The sequence below is a fragment of the Mobula hypostoma genome, chromosome 10 (assembly GCF_963921235.1).
Source record: "Mobula hypostoma chromosome 10, sMobHyp1.1, whole genome shotgun sequence".
Lineage (NCBI taxonomy): Eukaryota > Metazoa > Chordata > Chondrichthyes > Myliobatiformes > Myliobatidae > Mobula > Mobula hypostoma.
Window position 1 is genome coordinate 26,265,570 of NC_086106.1, and position 18,780 is coordinate 26,284,349.

General features: G+C 48.2%; 1 protein-coding gene across 2 annotated transcripts; it reads right to left on the reverse strand.

Annotated features, from left to right (window-relative positions):
* Window positions 1-17: 17 nt before the first annotated feature.
* Window positions 18-18,546, reverse strand: emc4 (ER membrane protein complex subunit 4). Of its 2 annotated transcripts, XM_063060165.1 has the most exons (6): window positions 18,389-18,424; window positions 16,837-16,918; window positions 6,387-6,498; window positions 5,431-5,584; window positions 2,887-3,047; window positions 18-628 (listed from the first exon to the last, which is right to left on the reverse strand). In XM_063060165.1, the coding sequence occupies exons 4-6, from the start codon at window positions 5,540-5,542 to the stop codon at window positions 593-595; spliced, it is 309 nt and encodes a 102-aa protein (XP_062916235.1). In that variant the 5' UTR covers window positions 5,543-5,584; window positions 6,387-6,498; window positions 16,837-16,918; window positions 18,389-18,424; the 3' UTR covers window positions 18-592. The 2 variants fall into 2 exon arrangements, with proteins under 2 accessions (XP_062916235.1, XP_062916234.1); XM_063060164.1 differs by lacking the exon at window positions 16,837-16,918 and having other exon boundaries at window positions 18,389-18,546.
* Between the last annotated feature and the right edge of the window lie 234 nt (window positions 18,547-18,780).

Here is an 18,780-nt window from a genome sequence, read left to right on the forward strand (position 1 = left end):
TGCAGTGGACTCCCAAGTCAGATCAAACTTTTTTTTATTTCACATGGAGACTTCACAAGTGCAAACATTCACTCAGTCAGAGTCCGACTCAAGGTGAGACACGACAATGTGGGAGGCCTTCCTGGGCCATGGGCACGATTCACTACCTGCGGGGCTGGTGTCGGATGGTGCGTAGGAGAGGGCAGTCTCCTCTGAGGGTGAGGCAAGAGAGAACAGCAGAGCACAGTACAGAAAAAGATGGAGTGAGAGAGAGTGGAGGGCTAATAGAACAAGAGCTAAGGAGAGTTAATGAGAGTGAACAGAATAAATGACGGGATCAGAGCAAGAGAGAAAGAATGGAGCAGATCAAAGGAGTGAGAGCGTGAGGACATTCCTCTAACCCCACTCCTGTTCCAGTTCAGTCCCAGCAGGAAGACTCCCAGTCCAGATTCCCAGGAGACGGGACAGGACCCTGCTCACAGCATCTCTCCTCTGCCAGGCCTTCACAGCTCCACAGTGGGGGTTGGTGAGGGGTGTACGGCCTCGACCCCACAGGTCCCAGGTCTGTGGCAGCAGCCGAAAGGCTTGGGTAGGTAGGGAGGAGCGACATCGATCACAGGATCAACCCCCCTCCTGCGTATTCCACTCTCTGTGGGAGAACAAGAGATCAGTGAGACTCACCTGTCAACACACATCTTTCCTCCCCCACCCCTGCCCATCCATCTCTCTCTCCCCACCCCACCCCTCTGGGGGATAGAATTCCCAGGGCTCCGAGGCCTCCCTGCAGAAGATATTCCTTCCCCTCTCCATCTTTAATCGGACAACTCCAACCCGGTTCTGGACTCCTCTTCCCCCACCACCAAGGGAAATACCTTCACTAGCATTTCCCTCTCTTCCCCACCCCCCTCACTGAGGTTACCACTTTGTTTTCATCACTATCTCGTTTCTCCCGCTCTTTCTTTTCTCCGTTTATTTTCTTTCTCTGTTAATTCTTTAACACAAAAGATTCCAGGGAATCAAAGAAAGGAAGATGTGCAATAGAAGCAGAGCAAGAGGAGAGGGGTCCTGATCCAATTATACAGGGTCCCAGCAACGATTCATCGGATCAGTTCCAGGGGAAGGCACGGGATGGGAATTGTCCGAGAAGGAATCTGAGCAGACAAGACCTGTACTCTCTTATTCTTTTCCATAGATGCTGCCTGACCCACTGAGCTCCTCAAATGTTTTCTGTTACTTTCATTATTTTTTCCCCCAGTAACACCCTTTCATTTTAAGCATACAACATAAAACACTACAAAGGCCCTTCAGCCCACAATGTTGTGCTGATCTTGACCCGCTCTCAGATCAGAGCCCTCCATTTTCCTATCATCCATGTGCCTGTCTGAGTTTTTTAAATGCCACTGATGTATCTGCCTCTACCAACGCCCCGAGCAGAGCATTCCATGCACTCACCATTCTCTGTTTAAAGAATTTACCTCTGATATTCTCCTGTACTTTCCTCCAATCACCCCAAAATTATGCCCTGCAGGGAAGTCTGGGACTTTCCACCCTACCTGTGCCTCTTATCATCTTGTACATCTCTTACCATATTGCCTCTGGTTCTCCTTCACTCAATCTATCTTCATTAGACATGCTCTCTAATCCAGGCAAAGCTTCCGCATCCTTCCTTTGATGAGACTACCAGAACTGAACGCAATATTCCAAGTGTGTCTAACCAGAGTTTTATAGAGCTGCAACATTATCTTATGGATCGTGATCTCAATCCCGAGTAATGAAGGTCAAGGCATCATACACCACCTTAACAATCCAACAACTTGTGTGGCAACCTTGAGGGATCTATGGACATGTACCCCAAGATTGCTCTGTTCCACCACACCGCTGAAAATCTTGCCATTAACCCTGTACTCTGCCTTCAAATTCCATCTTCCAAAGTGGATCACTTCACACTTCTCGGGGTTGAACTCCATCTGCCGCTTCTCAGCCCAGCTCTGCATCCTGTCAATGTTCCACTGTAACCTACAACTTCACCAACCTTCGTGCCCTCGCAAGCTTACTAACCCACCCATCCAGGCAGAATACGCTTCATGTACCACCACTCCTAGCCTTCTATTGGCCAGCCAAGTTCCCTGGATCCCTAATTAGACCACGTTTCTCCAAATACTCGTAAATCCTGTCTCTTAAGAATCATCTCCAATCATTTGCCCACAACTGAAGTAAAACTTATTGGTCTTTTTTTCCCCCCTCCCCTCTCCCTCATTCACTTTTTTCTATAGTTCTCTACTGCCTCACTCACTTTTTCTCTCTTGTATTCTCTTACTCTCATTTTTTTCCCCCTCCTCATTTCCCCTCATTCACTTTCAGCAGAGAGGGAGGGATGTCGTTGCTCCATTCAGCACTATGGATACCTGGCTCGTCCCCACAAACCACCAGAGTTCCCATCTCTGTCCTGAATGACCAATCCATTACTCTGAGACAGAACCTCTTCTCCACTCCCAGTCAGTGGGAAACACCATAATCCACACACTCATTCTATCAATCCTCAGGAGGGCTTTCAATGAGATCCCCTTCGTTCTCCTGCACCCGAGAGAGTACAGGTCCAGTCTACTTAACCTCTCCTCACTGGAAAAATCCACACCCCCCATCCTGTTCCAGGAAATGACCAGGTGAACCTTCTCTGCTGTCCCTGTCACATGTCTCCCCTTCCTTCGAACTTTCCCAGGGAATGTCTCAGCAGTACCCTGTATCATTGAAGCAAGACCTCTCAACCTTTTACACTCCCCTCTATCACACCCTTCCCTTTCCTTAGGTCAGGAGAGCAGACCACACAATTACAATAAAACCCTTCCTATTGTTGTCTGCAAGTATCAAGAGTACCCATCTGGGGCTGGGGCTGGGGCTGAGACTCACCTGAGGGGGTTCAATGAAGGCCAGCCAGTCGGAGGCATGGGTGGGGAGCAGGCCCATCGACTGGCACTTGTACACAGCCAGAGCCAGCCCCACCAAGTTGCCGATGAGGTACACCAGCCCCTGTAACCACTGCTGGCTCGAGCTCTCCAAAAGCTTGAAAGCTAGGGGAGGAAAGGATGATTGTATGAAGCAGTAAGGAACCTGTCTGACCGCACCGGGTTGGGGGGTGGGGGAAGAGAGGGGGAGTGAACGAATACACGAGGAATTCTGCAGACGCTGGAAATTCAAGCAACACACATCAAAGTTGCTGGTGAACGCAGCAGGCCAGGCAGCATCTCTAGGAAGAGGTATAGTCAACGTTTCGGGCCGAGACCCTTCGTCAGGACTAACTGAAGGAAGCGCTAGTAAGAGATTTGAAAGTGGGGGTGGGAGGGGGAGATCCAAAATGATAGGAGAAGACAGGAGGGGGAGGGATGGAGCCAAGAGCTGGACAGGTGATTGGCAAAAGGGATATGAGAGGATCATGGGACAGGAGGTCCGGGGAGAAGGACGAGGGGGAGGATGAGCAAGGGGTATAGTCAGAGGGACAGAGGGAGAAAAAGGAGAGAGAGAGAGAAAGAATATGTGTATATAAATAAATAACGGACGGGGTACGAGACCTAATCAGTTCCCCTCTACCACCACTCTGCTCCGTCTAGCGGAATTAGTCCTTACTCTTAATAATTTCTCCTTTGGCTCCTCCCACTTCCTCCAAACTAAAGGTGTAGCCATGGGCATCCGTATGCCTGCCTTTTTGTTGGCTTTGTGGAACACTCTATGTTCCAAACCTATTCTGGTATCTATCCCCCACTTTTCCTTCGCTACATCGATGACTGCATTGGCGCTGCTTCCTGCACGCATGCTGAGCTCGTTGACTTCATTAACTTTGCCTCCAACTTTCACCCTGCCCTCAAGTTTACCTGGTCCATTTCCGACACCGCCCTCCCCTTTCTAGATCTTTCTGTCTCTATCTCTGGAGACAGCTTATCTATTGATGTCCACTCTAAGCCTACTGACTCTCACAGCTATCTGGACTATTCCTCTTCTCACCCTGTCTCTTGCAAAAATGCCATCCCCTTCTCGCAATTCCTCCATCTCCACCGCATCTGCTCTCAGGATGAGGCTTTTCATTCCAGGACGAGGGAGATGTCCTCCTTTTTTAAAGAAAGGGGCTTCCCTTCCTCCATCATCAACTCTGCTCTCAAACGCATCTCCCCCATTTCACGTACATCTGCTCTCACTCCATCCTCCCATCACCCCACTAGGAATAGGGTTCCCCTGGTCCTCACCTACCACCCCACCAGCCTCCGGATCCAACATATTATTCTCCGTAACTTCTGCCACCTCCTGCGGGATCACACCACTAAGCACATCTTTCCCTCCCCCCCCTCCGCTTTCCGCAGGGATCGCTCCCTACGTGACTCCCTTGTCCATTCGTCCCCCCCATCCCTCCCCACTGACCTCCCTCCTGGCACTTATCCTTGTAAGCGGAACAAGTGCTACACATGCCCTTACACTTCCTCCCTCACTACCATTCAGGGCCCCAGACAGTCCTTCCAGGTGAGGCGACACTTCACCTGTGAGTCGGCTGGGGTGATATACTGCGTCCGGTGCTCCCGATGTGGCCTTCTATATATTGGTGAGACCTGACGCAGACTGGGAGATCATTTTGCTGAATACCTACGCTCTGTCCGCCAGAGAAAGCAGGATCTCCCAGTGGCCACACATTTTAATTCCACATCCCATTCCCATTCTGATATGTCTGTCCACGGCCTCCTCTACTGTAAAGATGAAGCCACACTCAGGTTGGAGGAACAACACCTTATATTCTGTCTGGGTAGCCTCCAACCTGATGGCATGAACATTGACTTCTCTAACTTCCGCTAATGCCCCACTTCCCCCTCGTACCCCATCCGTTATTTATTTATATACACACATTCTTTTTCTCCCTCTGACTATACCCCTTGCCCATCCTCTGGGTTCCCCCCCCACTTTCCTTCTCCCTGGGCCTCCTGTCCCATGATCCTCTCATATCCCTTTTGCCAATCACCTGTCCAGCTCTTGGCTCCATCCATCCCCCTCCTGTCTTCTCCTATCATTTTGGATCTCCCCCTCCCCCTCCCAAATCTCTTACTAGCTCTTCTTTCAGTTAGTCCTGATGAAGGGTCTCAGCCCGAAACGTCACTGTACCTCTTCCTAGAGATGCTGCCTAGCCTGCTGCGTTCACCAGCAACCTTGATGTGTTGCTGGAGTGAACGAATGGTTGTACGAGGAGCGGCATGTCAGAGCAAAGAATGTGTCAACCAGCCTGGAAGGGAGAACAGACGCAGAAGGGATGGGGGAAAAGATCGGATAAGGGAGGGGAGCGAAACGGGGTGGGATGGAGGTGAAAGGAGTGGAAGAAACGTGGTAACAGGAGGGCTGAGGAGAGAATGGCAGGGAGTGGAGAAGAAGAGATGAATGGAGGGAAGGAGTGAGCTAAAGAGGAGGAGAAGCATTACTCACTGGCAGAGATGGACATCAGGGCCTGGATGGGTCTCCAGGCCATCATGCACACCATCATAATGGGAAAGATGGAGATGGTGTTGCCTGCCATGTACATGATGAACAGATTCATGGGTACCTGCTTCAGAGGCCCCAGGGCCACATCCCAACACCGCTGCGAAGGACAGGAGACAAGATAGGGGTCACACACAAGGGGGAAGGATTGATCCTGGTCTACATCCCTTCCACCATATCCAGGCCTATCCACTCACAGCTGTACATCTGATACCCAGCCCCTCTCCCTGAACATCTCAGACTCTCCCCCCTCACTCCCCTCCCTTCCTGCCTCACCCCTTCCCTCCCCCACTCTTTCCCCTCCTTCCACGTTTCCTACTCCACTCTTCGCCCCTCTTCCCTCACCTCCACCCCTCCTTTTATCTCTTCCCTCCTCCCTATCACTTCTTCTACACTCTTCCTCCCTCCATCACCCTTTCCACCTCCCTCCCAATTCCTCCTCCTTTCTTTCTTCCTCACGCAATCCTCAACATCTCCTGCACATCCCTATTCCATCCCCCTCCTGTTCAATGTCATCATCCCACCAGCCCCTTGCTCCATCTCTCCCTCCCCACCAGGATCTCCCACCCTATCCTCTGCTCCTTTCCCCATCCCCCACCAGCACGAAACTGCTCAATGCGTTCACCTCACCTAGAAATTGTGCAGACTGATCCCATGATATCCAGGGTTTTGCCCACCCGAGGATAACCACATTATTGGGAGAAACCACTCCCAAATGCACCTCCATTACAGAGATCCCCCCCCCACCCAAGGATGGCCAAGTTATCATGACAACCTTTGTCACAGTCCAGATTAGAGACATACCCATGCCCAAGGGAGCCTATGTTATTGATACCCCCACCCAAGTGTGCCTTTTATACCCTCTCCCAAGAGTGCTCATGTTATGAAGGAGTGGGATGCACCTTCTCAACCAGGATCCGGTCCGTCTCCTGCACACTGGTGTCGGGCAGCTGCCTCTCGGAGTAGCCAATGGGGTAAACTGGCTCTCCTTGTGCACCCTGTCGCTCACGCCCCCTGAAAGGAAGACACAGTGGGTGAGAAGCAGGGAGAGAGAAGGGGGTAAAAGGTGGTGGGGGGGGGACAGAGAGCAAAGGGGAGCTGGGGAAGGGAACCAAGGGGGTGAGGAACTAGGGTAAGAGGGGACGAGTCGGCTGAAAGCCATGTTGTAAGCTGGCAGAGTCTTCTGCACCCCACCCCCCGTCTATGCCCCCTTCCCACTAACCCTCACTGTCCCTTTACAGTCGGCCCTCCTTATCTGTGAGTTCCACATGCCCGAATTCAACCAACCACAAATCGAGAAAACCCGGAAGTGCTCTTCCAGCACTTGTTGTTCGAGCACGTACAGACTTTTTTTTTGTCATTATTCCCTAAACAATGTAGTGTAACAACTATTTTACATAGTATTTACATTGTATTAGGTATTATAAGAAATCTAGAGATGACAAAGTATACAGGAGGATGTGCGTAGGTTATCGTGGATCAGGATCAAAAAAAACGGAAATTCTCTTACTAAGTCGGAACAGGTACATCCGGTATTATTTAGAGATAGTTAGTCAAACGTTTGTCTTAGTATATAGTATATATTTTACCTTTCTATGCATATAAAACACTTAAGAAACGTATGTTTCAGCGCCAGGCTTGGGAATGGAAATTCCCGAGTTCGATCCAGTGACAGATCGCTCCCGAGCACGCTGTCCATCCCTGCCGGGTTGATTTGGAGGATCAAAAACCCAAAACCCAATAATTAAACCACTGCGTTGCTTAGTAATAATTGTAGCTTTCATCGGGGCAGGGGCTTTCTCACTTTATACTTTAACATTGTTCCGATCGTTGACTGACTGTAGGCTAACACTTTTCCAATGACAGATGGTGTTTCATCTCTTTCCAATCGCTTTATTATTTCAACTTTATTTTAAATCGCGATCATGATTATTTTCGTGAACAGAAACACTGTGGATTCAGAGCTCCGCCACCGGGTCCTAATGCCCACCGCACTTAGACAGGTTGAATAAGGGACTTGAGCATCTGCGAGGGGTCCCAGAACCAATCCCTCGCGGATAAGGAGGGCCAACTGTACTTGCTCCCCACCCCACCTCTCACTCTCACACTGCATCTCCTTTCCTCCTCTCCATTTCTCACACCTACCCTTCCCCATCTCCTGACCCCAGCCTGATCCCAAACCCCTCCCCTTCCCTAACTTCCCACTTTCCCCACACCATTCCTCCTTTCCCCTCTGCATCTCTTCCCTTCCCCTCTGTCTCCCATCTCCATTCCCCTTTACACAACCATTTCATCTCCCCCCAACTGCCCTCTTGCTCCACTTTCCACCCTCTTTACCTTACTCGCAATGCCACTAGGGTGAAAGAGAAAAAAAACCTGGGCACCCAAAGGTGTTAGTGCCTGAGCACCAAGATGGGGGGGAGGGTCGTTGGCCCAAAAGGCACACATGAAGCTGGCATAACAAAACCAATCAGACCAAGGACAGGTCAACAGAGCTATCAGCATTCCTGAGTATTACAAAAGAGCCCAATGAGCACCCCAGCGTGGCAAATCAGAGCCAACCCATGACCAAAGGGCAGGGACACTGGAGGCACTCAAGCACCCATGGATGGCTTAAAGAAATCAACTGCTCACCCAATGGCAACACAACAGAGCCATCAAGCAGCCAAGGGCAGCACGACCGATGGAGCCAAACGGGACGCACGGTGTCAACCAACCACCTGAGGGTGGTGGTGCCATAAAAGAGCCAACAGGAGGGCAATGTAACGCAACCAAACAGGCAGCTACAGGTGGTTAGATAGAGCTAACCTGACACTCTCATGTGGCATAGTGAACCCAGCACCCAGGTGTGATGTGCTGGTCAACCAGACACCTGAGAGCGGTTTAAGACGTCAACTAGGCACTGAGGGTGCTACGACAGAACCAAGACTGCAAGCCAAACGCAGCACTGTCCAAGCAATCATAAGACCATAAAATATAGGGGCAGCATTAGGCTATTCAGCCCCTCAGGCCTGCTTTGCCACTCTCCTTTCCCCGTAACCTTTCACACCCTGACTAACCAAGGACTTATCAACCTCTGTCTTAAATACTCCCAACGGCTTGCCTCCACAGCTGTCTGTGGCAATGAATTGCAATCAATCACCACCCAGTGGCTAAAGAAATTGTTCCTCATCTCTATTCTAAATGGACAACCTTGTATTCTGAGGCTGTTCCCTCTGGTCCTAGACTCCCCCCAAAGGAAACAAGACTTACCCCTTGTAATAATGATCAGTGGGGCAGAGAGAATTAGCAACACGTACAAACTTACACAACTGATACCTGTTTGCACACCTACTAAGTTTTCCTGATCTTCCATGAACAGTCAAAGAACAGAAAATATTTTTTTAAATTTCAAAATATGCTTTATTCAAAAATAAAATTCTGAACAATAAACCATTCAATGACTCTCAATCCTTTACAGATGTTTCCATTACAGTCTATACATTTCCACACTTTTGGCCACCCACGTGGCACTCTGTTGGTTCACCTTACCACACCATTGTTGAGGGGTATACTCCCCACCACCCGACCCTTCCCACTCCTGCGGGAGAAGAACCTTAAACTGTGGTCCTTCTCCACCGGGCCCTTGCTGTGGCTGCACCAAGTTTCAGTGCGTCCCTCAGCACGTACTCCTGCAGCCGAGAATGTGCCAGTCGGCAGCATTCTCCCACGGACATCTCCATGTGCTGGTAGATCATCAAGTTTCGGGCCGACCAAAGAGCATCCTTCACTGAGTTGATGATCTGCCAGCAGCACCGGATGTTGGTCTCCGTGTGCGTCCCCGGGAACAGCCCGTAGATCAGAGAGTCCTCTGTTACGCAGCTGCTGGAGATGAAACATGACACCAGCCTGTCCATCCTCCTCCACACCCTCTCTGCGAACTGACAGTGTGCAAAGAGGTGGGTCACAGACTCCTCCTCACTGCAGTCCTCCCATGGACAGTGGGGTGCGGAGACGACGTTCCGGGTGTACAGGAGGGATGTGACTGGGAGGGCCCCTCTCATCGCCAGCCAGGCGAGGTCCTGGTGCCTGTTGGTGAGGTCTAGCGATGAGACATTTTGCCAGATGAACTGGACGGTCTGCTCAGGGAACCACCCCACTGTGTCCATCCCGTCCTTCTCCTGCAGTGCCTGCAGGACATTACGTGCCGACCACTGCCTGATGGCTCTGTGGTCCAAGGCGATGGCCTGGAAGAACTTTTCTACGAAGGACAAGTATGGCGGCAACAACCAGCTGACTGGGGCATTGCGCGGGAGTGGGGCCAGACCCATCCTTCGTAGCCAGGGCGACAGGTAGAACCTGGGCACATAGTGGTACTTGGTGCCCACATACCTAGGTTCTACACACAACCTGATGCAGCCACACACAAAGCAGGCCATTAGGGTGAGGGCGACATTGGGGACGGTCTTGCCCCCATTGTCCAGGGACTTGTGCATGACAGTCCATCTCACCCGCTCCATCTTGGATCCCCAGACGAATCTGAAGACAGCTCGGGTGATTTCCGAGCTGTGGGAGCGGGATCGGGCCACACCTGAGCCAAGTACAGCAGCCCTGAGAGCACCTCACACCTGATGACCAGGTTCTTGCCCGTTATCCATAGGGAGCACCCACCCCACAGTCCCAGTTTCACCTTGGCAATCCTCTCCTGCCAGTTCTTCCTGCATGCCTCGGCCCCTCCGAACCAGATCCCCAACACCTTCACGTGGTCAGACCTGATGGTGAAGAGGACGCTGGATCGGTCAGGCCAGTTACCGAAGAGCATGGCTTTGCTCTTCATGCGGTTGACCCTGGCCCCCCAAAGCTAGCTCAAACTGTTTGCAGATGCTGATCAGCCAAAGAACAGAAAATGTAATACCAGTTAAAAGGGAGCTTCTGCTGCTGTTACATGTTCCTCGTGGTCTCATTTCGAACCTTCACGTGTCCATGGGCACCTCACAGCCATGATAGTTGTTCTCATACAAAGTTATGGCTGCCAGCAAACTTGAAACATCTGCTTTTATATTCATTTCTTACCAATTAAAATATTACATTCCATTGACATTGGCTATAAGTCATGTGTTTGACCTTTAGCACCTTTTTATTGGCTCTACTCTAGGCCAGCACCCATTCATTGCCCTCTACCGTGCAAGTGACAATCAATAATTTATGGCTCTTTGTTCTCAATCAGCTTGAATCACACCAAGCCGCAAACCCTCACGTAATATCCAACCAAAGAACACCTCCCAAATAACTCATTTGGAAATGATCCCGAGTTCAGCAGATTACCCGAGGCATCATTGTGTCTACTTTAAACTGATCTAGCCAAGCGACTGACTCACAAAATGGAAAATCCAGTCTTTTTCATAAAATGGCAGCATCTATCTCCTCCCTCATGGCACGAACAAAGGCAATTAGTCCGCCTGCTCCCGCTGTCCTTGATTCATTTGAATTCACTGCTTTACAGACATTTCTAGCAATATCTAGGCCTTTCAATATTCAATAGGTTTCAGTGAGATTCCTCCACATTCTTCTAAACTCTAGCAAGTATAGTTCCTGTACCATCAAACGCTCCTCATGCCAAAACCCTTTCACTCCCAGAATAATTCACGTGAACCCTCTCCAATGTCAGCACATTCTTCCTTTGAAAAACAGTTCACAATACTCCAAGTGAGGCCTCACCAGAGCCTCAGTATTACATCCTTAGTCTTCTTAAAATGAGTGCTAATTTGCCTTCCTCAGCACAGACTCAACCTGACAGTTACACTTCAGGGAATCCTGCACAAGGAATCCCGAGTCCCCTTGTACCTCAGGTTTTTTGAATTTACTGCCCATTTAGAAAATGGCCTAAACTTTTGTTGCTGCTAACAAAGTGTACGACCATACACTTTCCTACACTATATACCATCGTGCTACTCCTTTCTCCATTCTCCTTATCTGAGACCTGCTGCAGACTTCCAGCTTTTCTAACACTGCCCTTCCTATCTTTATATTGTGTGCAAAGCTGGCCACAAAATCATCAATTCCACCAAATCATTGACGTATAACATACAAAGAATCGGTCCCAACACCGAGCACTAGTCACCTGCAGCCAACCAGCAAAAGCTCCCTGTATTCCCACTCTGCCTCCTGCCAATCAGCCAATCCTCTTATCTATGCTGGTATGCCAGCTGGATCCTGGACTCCCTATCAGATCGCCAGCAGGTGGTAAGAGTGGGCTCTCTCACCTCTGCCCCTCTGACTCTCAACACAGGAGCCTCCCAGGGCTGTGTCCTAAGCCCCTCCTCTACACCCATGACTGTGTCACCACCCACAGCTCCAAACTGCTAATTAAATTTGCAGATGATACTACACTGATTGGCCTTATTTCAAATAATAACATGACAGCCTACAGAGAAGCCATCACCCTGACAGAGTGGAGTCAAGAAAACAACCTCTCCTGCAATGTCGCAAAAACAAAGGAGCTGGTTGTGGACTACAGGAGGAATGGAGCCAGGCTAACCCCTATTGACATCAATGGATCTACGATTGAGAGGGTGAACAGCTTTAAGTTTCTCGGTATACACATCACCAAGGACCTCACTAGGCCTGTACATACTGGCTGTGCGATGAAAAAACACACAACAGCATTAAAGCCAGGACCAACAGACCCTGGGACAGCTTCTTTCACCAGGCCATCAGACTGATTAATTCACACTGACACAATAGTATTTCTAAGCTATATTAACTGTTCTGTTGTATATCTTACTGTACATACTATTTATTACAAATTACCATAATTTGCAAATTGCACATTCAGATGGAAACATAATGTAAAGATTTTTACTCCTCGTGTATGTGAAGGATGTAAGAAATAAAGTCAATGAAATTCAACTCAAAGCAGCATCTTGACAAAGGCCTTTTGAAAATGCAAGTAAACAACATCCACCGATTCTTTTTGTCTATCCTCCTTATTTCTTCAGAGTTTCAACAGATCTGTCTGTCAAGATTTTCCCTTAAGGCAACCATGCTGATCTTAGCCTTTTTTACTTTGTGCCTCCAATTTCCGAGACCTCATTCTTAACAATCGACTCCAACCACTGAGGTCAGACCAACTGGCCTATAATTTCCTTTCATCAGCCTCCCTCCCTTCTTGAAGAGTGGAGTGACATTTGTAATTTTCCAGTTCTCCAAAACGATGCCAGAATCTCGTGATTCTTGAAAGAGCACCTCCACAATCTCTTTAGCTACCTCTTTCAGAAGCCTGGGATGTGGTCTGTCTTGTCCAGGTGACTTATCCACCTTCAGACCTTTCAGCTTCCCAAGCTCCTTCTGCCTAGTAATAACAATTGCACTCACTTCTGCCCCAACAGAACAGCAGATGCAATTTAATGTGGATAAATGTGAAGTTATCCACTTTGGTGGCAAAAATAGGAAAACAGATTATTATCTGAATGGTGGCCGATTAGGAAAGGGGGAGGTGCAACGAGACCTGGGTGTCATTATACACCAGTCATTGAAAGTGGGCATGCAGGTACAGCAGGCGGTGAAAAAGGCGAATGGTATGCTGGCATTTATAGCAAGAGGATTCGAGTACAGGAGCAGAGAGGTACTACTTCAGTTGTACAAGGCCTTGGTGAGACCACACCTGGAGTATTGTGTGCAGTTTTGGTCCCCTAATCTGAGGAAAGACATCCTTGCCATAGAGGGAGTACAAAGAAGGTTCACCAGATTGATTCCTGGGATGGCAGGACTTTCATATGAAGAAAGACTGGATGAACTGGGCTTGTACTCGTTGGAATTTAGAAGATTGAGGGGGGATCTGATTGAAACGTATAAAATCCTAAAGGGACTGGACAGGCTAGATGCAGGAAGATTGTTCCCGATGTTGGGGAAGTCCAGAACGAGGGGTCACAGTTTGAGGATAAAGGGGAAGCCTTTTAGGACCAAGATTAGGAAAAACTTCTTCACACAGAGAGTGGTGAATCTGTGGAATTCTCTGCCACAGGAAACAGTTGAGGCCAGTTCATTGGCTGTATTTAGAGGGAGTTAGATATGGCCCTTGTGGCTACGGGGGTCGGGGGTATGGAGGGAAGGCTGGGGCGGGGTTCTGAATTGGATGATCAGCCATGATCATAATAAATGACGGTGCAGGCTCGAAGGGCCAACTGGCCTACTCCTGCACCTATTTTCTATGTTTCTATGTAACACTCTCAAACTTCCAGCATAATGTCTTTCACAGTGAAGACGGATGCAAAATATGCATTTAGTTTGTTTAAAATTTCCGTGTCCCCATTACTACTTCTATAACATCATTTTCCAGTGGTCCAATATCTACTCTTGCCTCCCTTTGACTATACATCTGAAAAACTTTTTGGTGTCCCCTTTGATTATTATTTACCTTACCTTCATATCTCATCTTTTCCCTCCTTTTGGCTTTTTTAATTGCCTTCTGTTGTTTATTAAAAGCTTCCCAATCCTCTAACTTCCCACTAATTTTTGCTCTTATTTTTGCCTCCTCTTTCTCTTTGATGTTGTTTTTGACTTCCCTTGTTTTTGTTTGGGGTATATCTATCCCGCGCCTTCCAAATTGCTCCCAGAAACTCCGTCATCCCTGCTGGTGTCCCCTTCCAATCAACGTTGCTCAGCTCCCCTCTCATTCAACTGTAATTCCCTTTACTCCACTATAATCCTGTACATCTGACTTTAGCTTCTCCCTCTCAACTTGCATGGTGAGCTCTATCATATTGTCATCATCACTGCCTCAGAAGGGTTCCTTTACATTAAACTCGGGACTTAGAGAACAAATCTGTAGAAAGATCGCTTGTTAAGATGGTGACGATATGCCAATTAGTGGAGTGGTGCTGCAGCAACAACCTGGCACTCAACGTCAGTAAGACGAAAGAGCTGATTGTGAACTTCAGGAAGGGTAAGATGAAGCAGCACATATGAATCCTCATAGAGGGATCAGAAGTGGAGAGAGTGAGCAGTTTCAAGTTCCTGGGTGTCAAGATCTCTGAGGATCTAACCTGGTTCCACCATATCGATGCAGTTACAAAGAAGACAGCGGCTATACCTCATTAGCAGTCTGAAGAGATTTGGTATATCAACAAATACACTCAAAAACTTCTATAGATCTACCGTGGAGAGCATTCTTACAGGCTGCATCACTGTGTGGTATGGGGTAGCTACTGCACAGGACCAGAAGAAGCTGCAGAGGGCTGTAAATTTAGTCAGCTCTATCTTGGGTACTAGCCTACAAAGTACCCACAACATCCTCAAACAGCGGTGTCTCAGAAAGGCAGCGTCCATTATTAAGGACCTCCAGCACCCAGGGCATGGCCTTTTCTCACTGTTACCATCAGGTAGGAGATACAGAAGCCTGAAGGCGCACACTCAGCGATTCAGGAACAGTTTCTTTCCCTCTGCCATCCGATTCCTAAATGGACATTGAACCCTTGAACACTACCTCACTTTTTAAATACATATTATTTGTTTTTTGCATGATTTTTAATCTATTCAATATATGTATACTGTAATTGATTTACTTATTTAGTATTATTATTTTTTTTTGTTTTTTTTCTTCTATATTATGTATTGCATTGAACTGCAGCTGCAAAGTTAACAAATTTCACCACAGATGCCGGTGATGACAAACCTGATTCTGATTCCACTATCTTCTGACAGTACATGATTTTAACTTCCACATATTGACTGCGGCTCCCATACTGAAAAAGGACTCGGTGGGACAGGGTTTGTCAAATGCAGTCAGGAAAGTTTCCTTAATCAGTGGATAGAAGTCCCAATGTAAGAGTGTGCAATACTTGATCTGCTATTAGGGAATGAGTCTGGGTAGGTGACAGAAGTCTGTGTAGGGGAACACTTTGTATCTAGTGATCGTAATGTCATTAGTTTCAAAGTAAATATGGAAAAATAGCGGTCTGGGCTGCGGTTTGAAATTTTTAATTGGACAAAGGCCAATGTTGATGGCATCAGAAAGGATCTGCCAAGTGTGCATTGCACAGGTTGTTTTCCAGCAAAGGTGTACAGTTGGTAAGTGGGAGGCTTTCAAAAGTGACAGTACAAAGTTTGTATGTGCCTGACAAAATAAAAGGCCAAGCCAACAGGTTTAGGGAATCTTGGTTCTCAGGAGATATTGAGGCCCTGGTTAAGAAAAAAAAGGAGGTGCATAGCAGGTATAGGCAGGTAGGAATAAATGTGGTATTTAGAGTATAAGAGAACACTTGAGAAAACAGTCAGGTGGGCTAAAAGAATACATGAGGTTGCCTTAGCAGACAAGGTGAAGGAGAATCCCAAAGAATTCCACAGATATGTTTAGAGCAAAAGGATTGTGAGGGACAGAACTGGTCCTGTGGAAGATCAGAATAATAATCCACGTGTGGAGCCAAAAGAGATGCGGGAGATCATAAATGGATTTTTTGCAACTGTATTTACTCAGGAAGTGAGGCATAGCAGCTTCGACTTCATGGACCCCATATAGAGGAGGTATATACTGCCAGGTAAGGTACCAGATGATTGGAGGACAGCTAATGTTGTTCCGCTGTTAAAGACAGGTTCCAAAAATAAAACAGGAAATTATAGGCCAGTGAGCCTTGAATCAGCAGTGGGAAAGATATTGGAAGGTATTCAAAGGCATCGGATATATGAGTATTTGGATAAATACGGACTGTTTGGGGAAGGTCAGTATGGTTTGTGTGTGGTAGGTCATGTCTAACCAATCTTATAGAGTTTCTCAACAATATTACCAGGAAAGTGGGTGAGGGCAAGGCAGTGGATGTTGTCTACATGGGCTGTAGCAAGGCATTTGACAAGGTCCCACATGGCAGGTTGGTCAAAAAGCTTTGGTCACTCAGTATTCAAGATGATATAGTAAATTGAATCAGACACTGGCTTTGTGGCAGAAGCCAGAGAGTGGTAGGAGATGGTTGCCTCTCTGACCGGAGGCCTGTGACTAGTGGAGTGCCACAGGAACTGGTGCTGGGTCCAATGTTGCTTGTCATCTGTATCAATGGTCTGGGTAGTAATGTGGTTAACCAGATCTGTAAATTTCCAGATGACACCAAGATTGGGAGGGTTTTTGACAGTGAGGAAGACTACCTAAGCTTGGAGCGGGATCTGGACCAGCTGAGAAATGGCAGATGGAAGTGCAAGACGTTGCACTTCGATAGGCCCAACCAGGGTAGATTTTACACAGTGACTGTTAGGCCATTGAGGAGCGCTGTAGAACAAAGGGATCTGAGAATACAGGTCCATACTTCACTGAAAGCGGCGTCACAGGTAGATAGGGTTGTAAAGAGAGCTTTTGGCACGTTGGCTTTCATAAGTCAAAGTACTCACAGGAATGGGATGTTGTGCTGAACTTGTATAAGACATTGGTTAGGCCCAATTTTGAGTGTTGTACGCAGTTTTGGTCACCTACCTGCAGGAAAAATGTAAATAAGGTTGAAAAAGTATAGAGAAAATTTACAAGGATGTTGGTGGACTGGAGGATGTGAGTTATAAAGAAAGATTGAATAGTTTAGGACCTTATCCCTTGGGACACAGAAAATTTGTAAATGGACAGTGAACCCGTGAACAGTACCTCACTTTTTAAATATATATTATTTGTTTTTTGCACAATTTCTAATCTATTCAATATACATATACTGTTATTGACTTAATTTATTATTATTTTCTTCTTCTATATTTGCAATGTATTGCATTGAACTGCTGCTGCTAAGTTAATAAATTTCACGACACATGCCGGTAATAATAACCCTAATAAACTTGAGGGGAGATTTGATAGAGGTCTAGGTAGGGTAATTGCAAGCAGGCTTTTTCCATTGAGGTTGAATGAGACTAAAACTCGAGATTAAGGGTGAGAGGTGAAAAGTGGAACTTGAAGGGTAACTTCCTTCATTCAGAGGGTCGTGAGAGAGTGGAACGAGCTGCCAGGGGTGCTTATGAGCTTGATTTCAACACTTAACAGAAGTTTGGAAAGATGCAAGGATGCTGGAGGTATGGGGTGCTATGGTCCCTGTACAGGTCGATGAGAGGAGGAAGTTTAAATGATTTGGCATGGATGTGATGGCTGAAGGGCCTGTTTCTGTGCTGTACTTTTCTGTGACTCTATGACTGTACAACTCCCTAATCAAATCCGGTTCATTGCACAACACCCATCCAGAATAGCCTTTCCCCTTGTGGGCTCAACCCCCAGCAGCTCTAAAAAGCCATCTCGTAGGCATTCTACAAATTACCCCCATTGGGGAAAAAAAACAGCAGCCTTTCCCCCCAGTCCCCCAACAATCTACCTGCATATTGAAATCCTCATGACTATCGTAAACAATATTCTTTTAAAATACGTTGTCTATCTCCCATTGTAATTTATAGCCTGCATCCTGACTACAGGTCGGTGGCCTTTATGTAACTCCCAGCAGTTAAATAACGTTGCAGTTTCTTACATCTCCCCACAAGGATTCTTCCCATCTTATGTCACCTCTTTCCAAAGACTTGATTTCTTTCTACCCCCTCACTCACCTCTGCCTGGACTGTCGTGGACCAGATCCGAGATGACCCTGACTCTGGCACCTGGGGTGTCTCTATCACCTCCACAGTATCTCATGTCTTCTCTTCCAAACAGAGAATCCCTGATCAGTACTGCACGCTTCTTCTTTTCACTCCCCTTCCCTCCTGAGCCACAGCACCAGACTCAGTGCCAGAGAGCTGGTGGCTGCGGCTCCCCCACCCCCGCCAGTGTGCATTGTTGAGGGGGACAGCCACAGGGGTACTCTACACTGGCTGTCTAATTCCTGTCCCTTTCTAGGTGAGTCTGGGGGCAGGGGGAGTGTATCCACCGCCCCCCCCAACAGATCCTCCGATCCCGTCGTCCCCCGCGCGCCCGGCTACCCACCTGCCGCTGTTGCTGAGCGCCAGCTCGATGGCCCACTTGTGGCGGCGCGCCCGGTTGCCCAGCAGCGCCGACGCCGCTGCTGAGGAGGACGTCATCACGGCAACCGATCGAAGCACCCCTCCCCCACCCCCACCCCCACCCCCACTTTCCCACGATCAAGTGCTGTTACGGGTCTCTACCACCGCTCAACACGCAGAAGAGTCATCCGCCCGCCTCTCCTCCCGGCGACTGCTCCCGGTTCGCGCCTGCGCATGACACCCCTGGGACGTCATCTCTACTGCGGGCCAACCTTGCGGGGCAGCCAATGCAAAGTGACGCCCGGCGACTGCCCGCAACAAAGATGGCCGACAGCGGGGCGTCTGTAATAATTGTTTTCCTCGCCTCAAAAACGT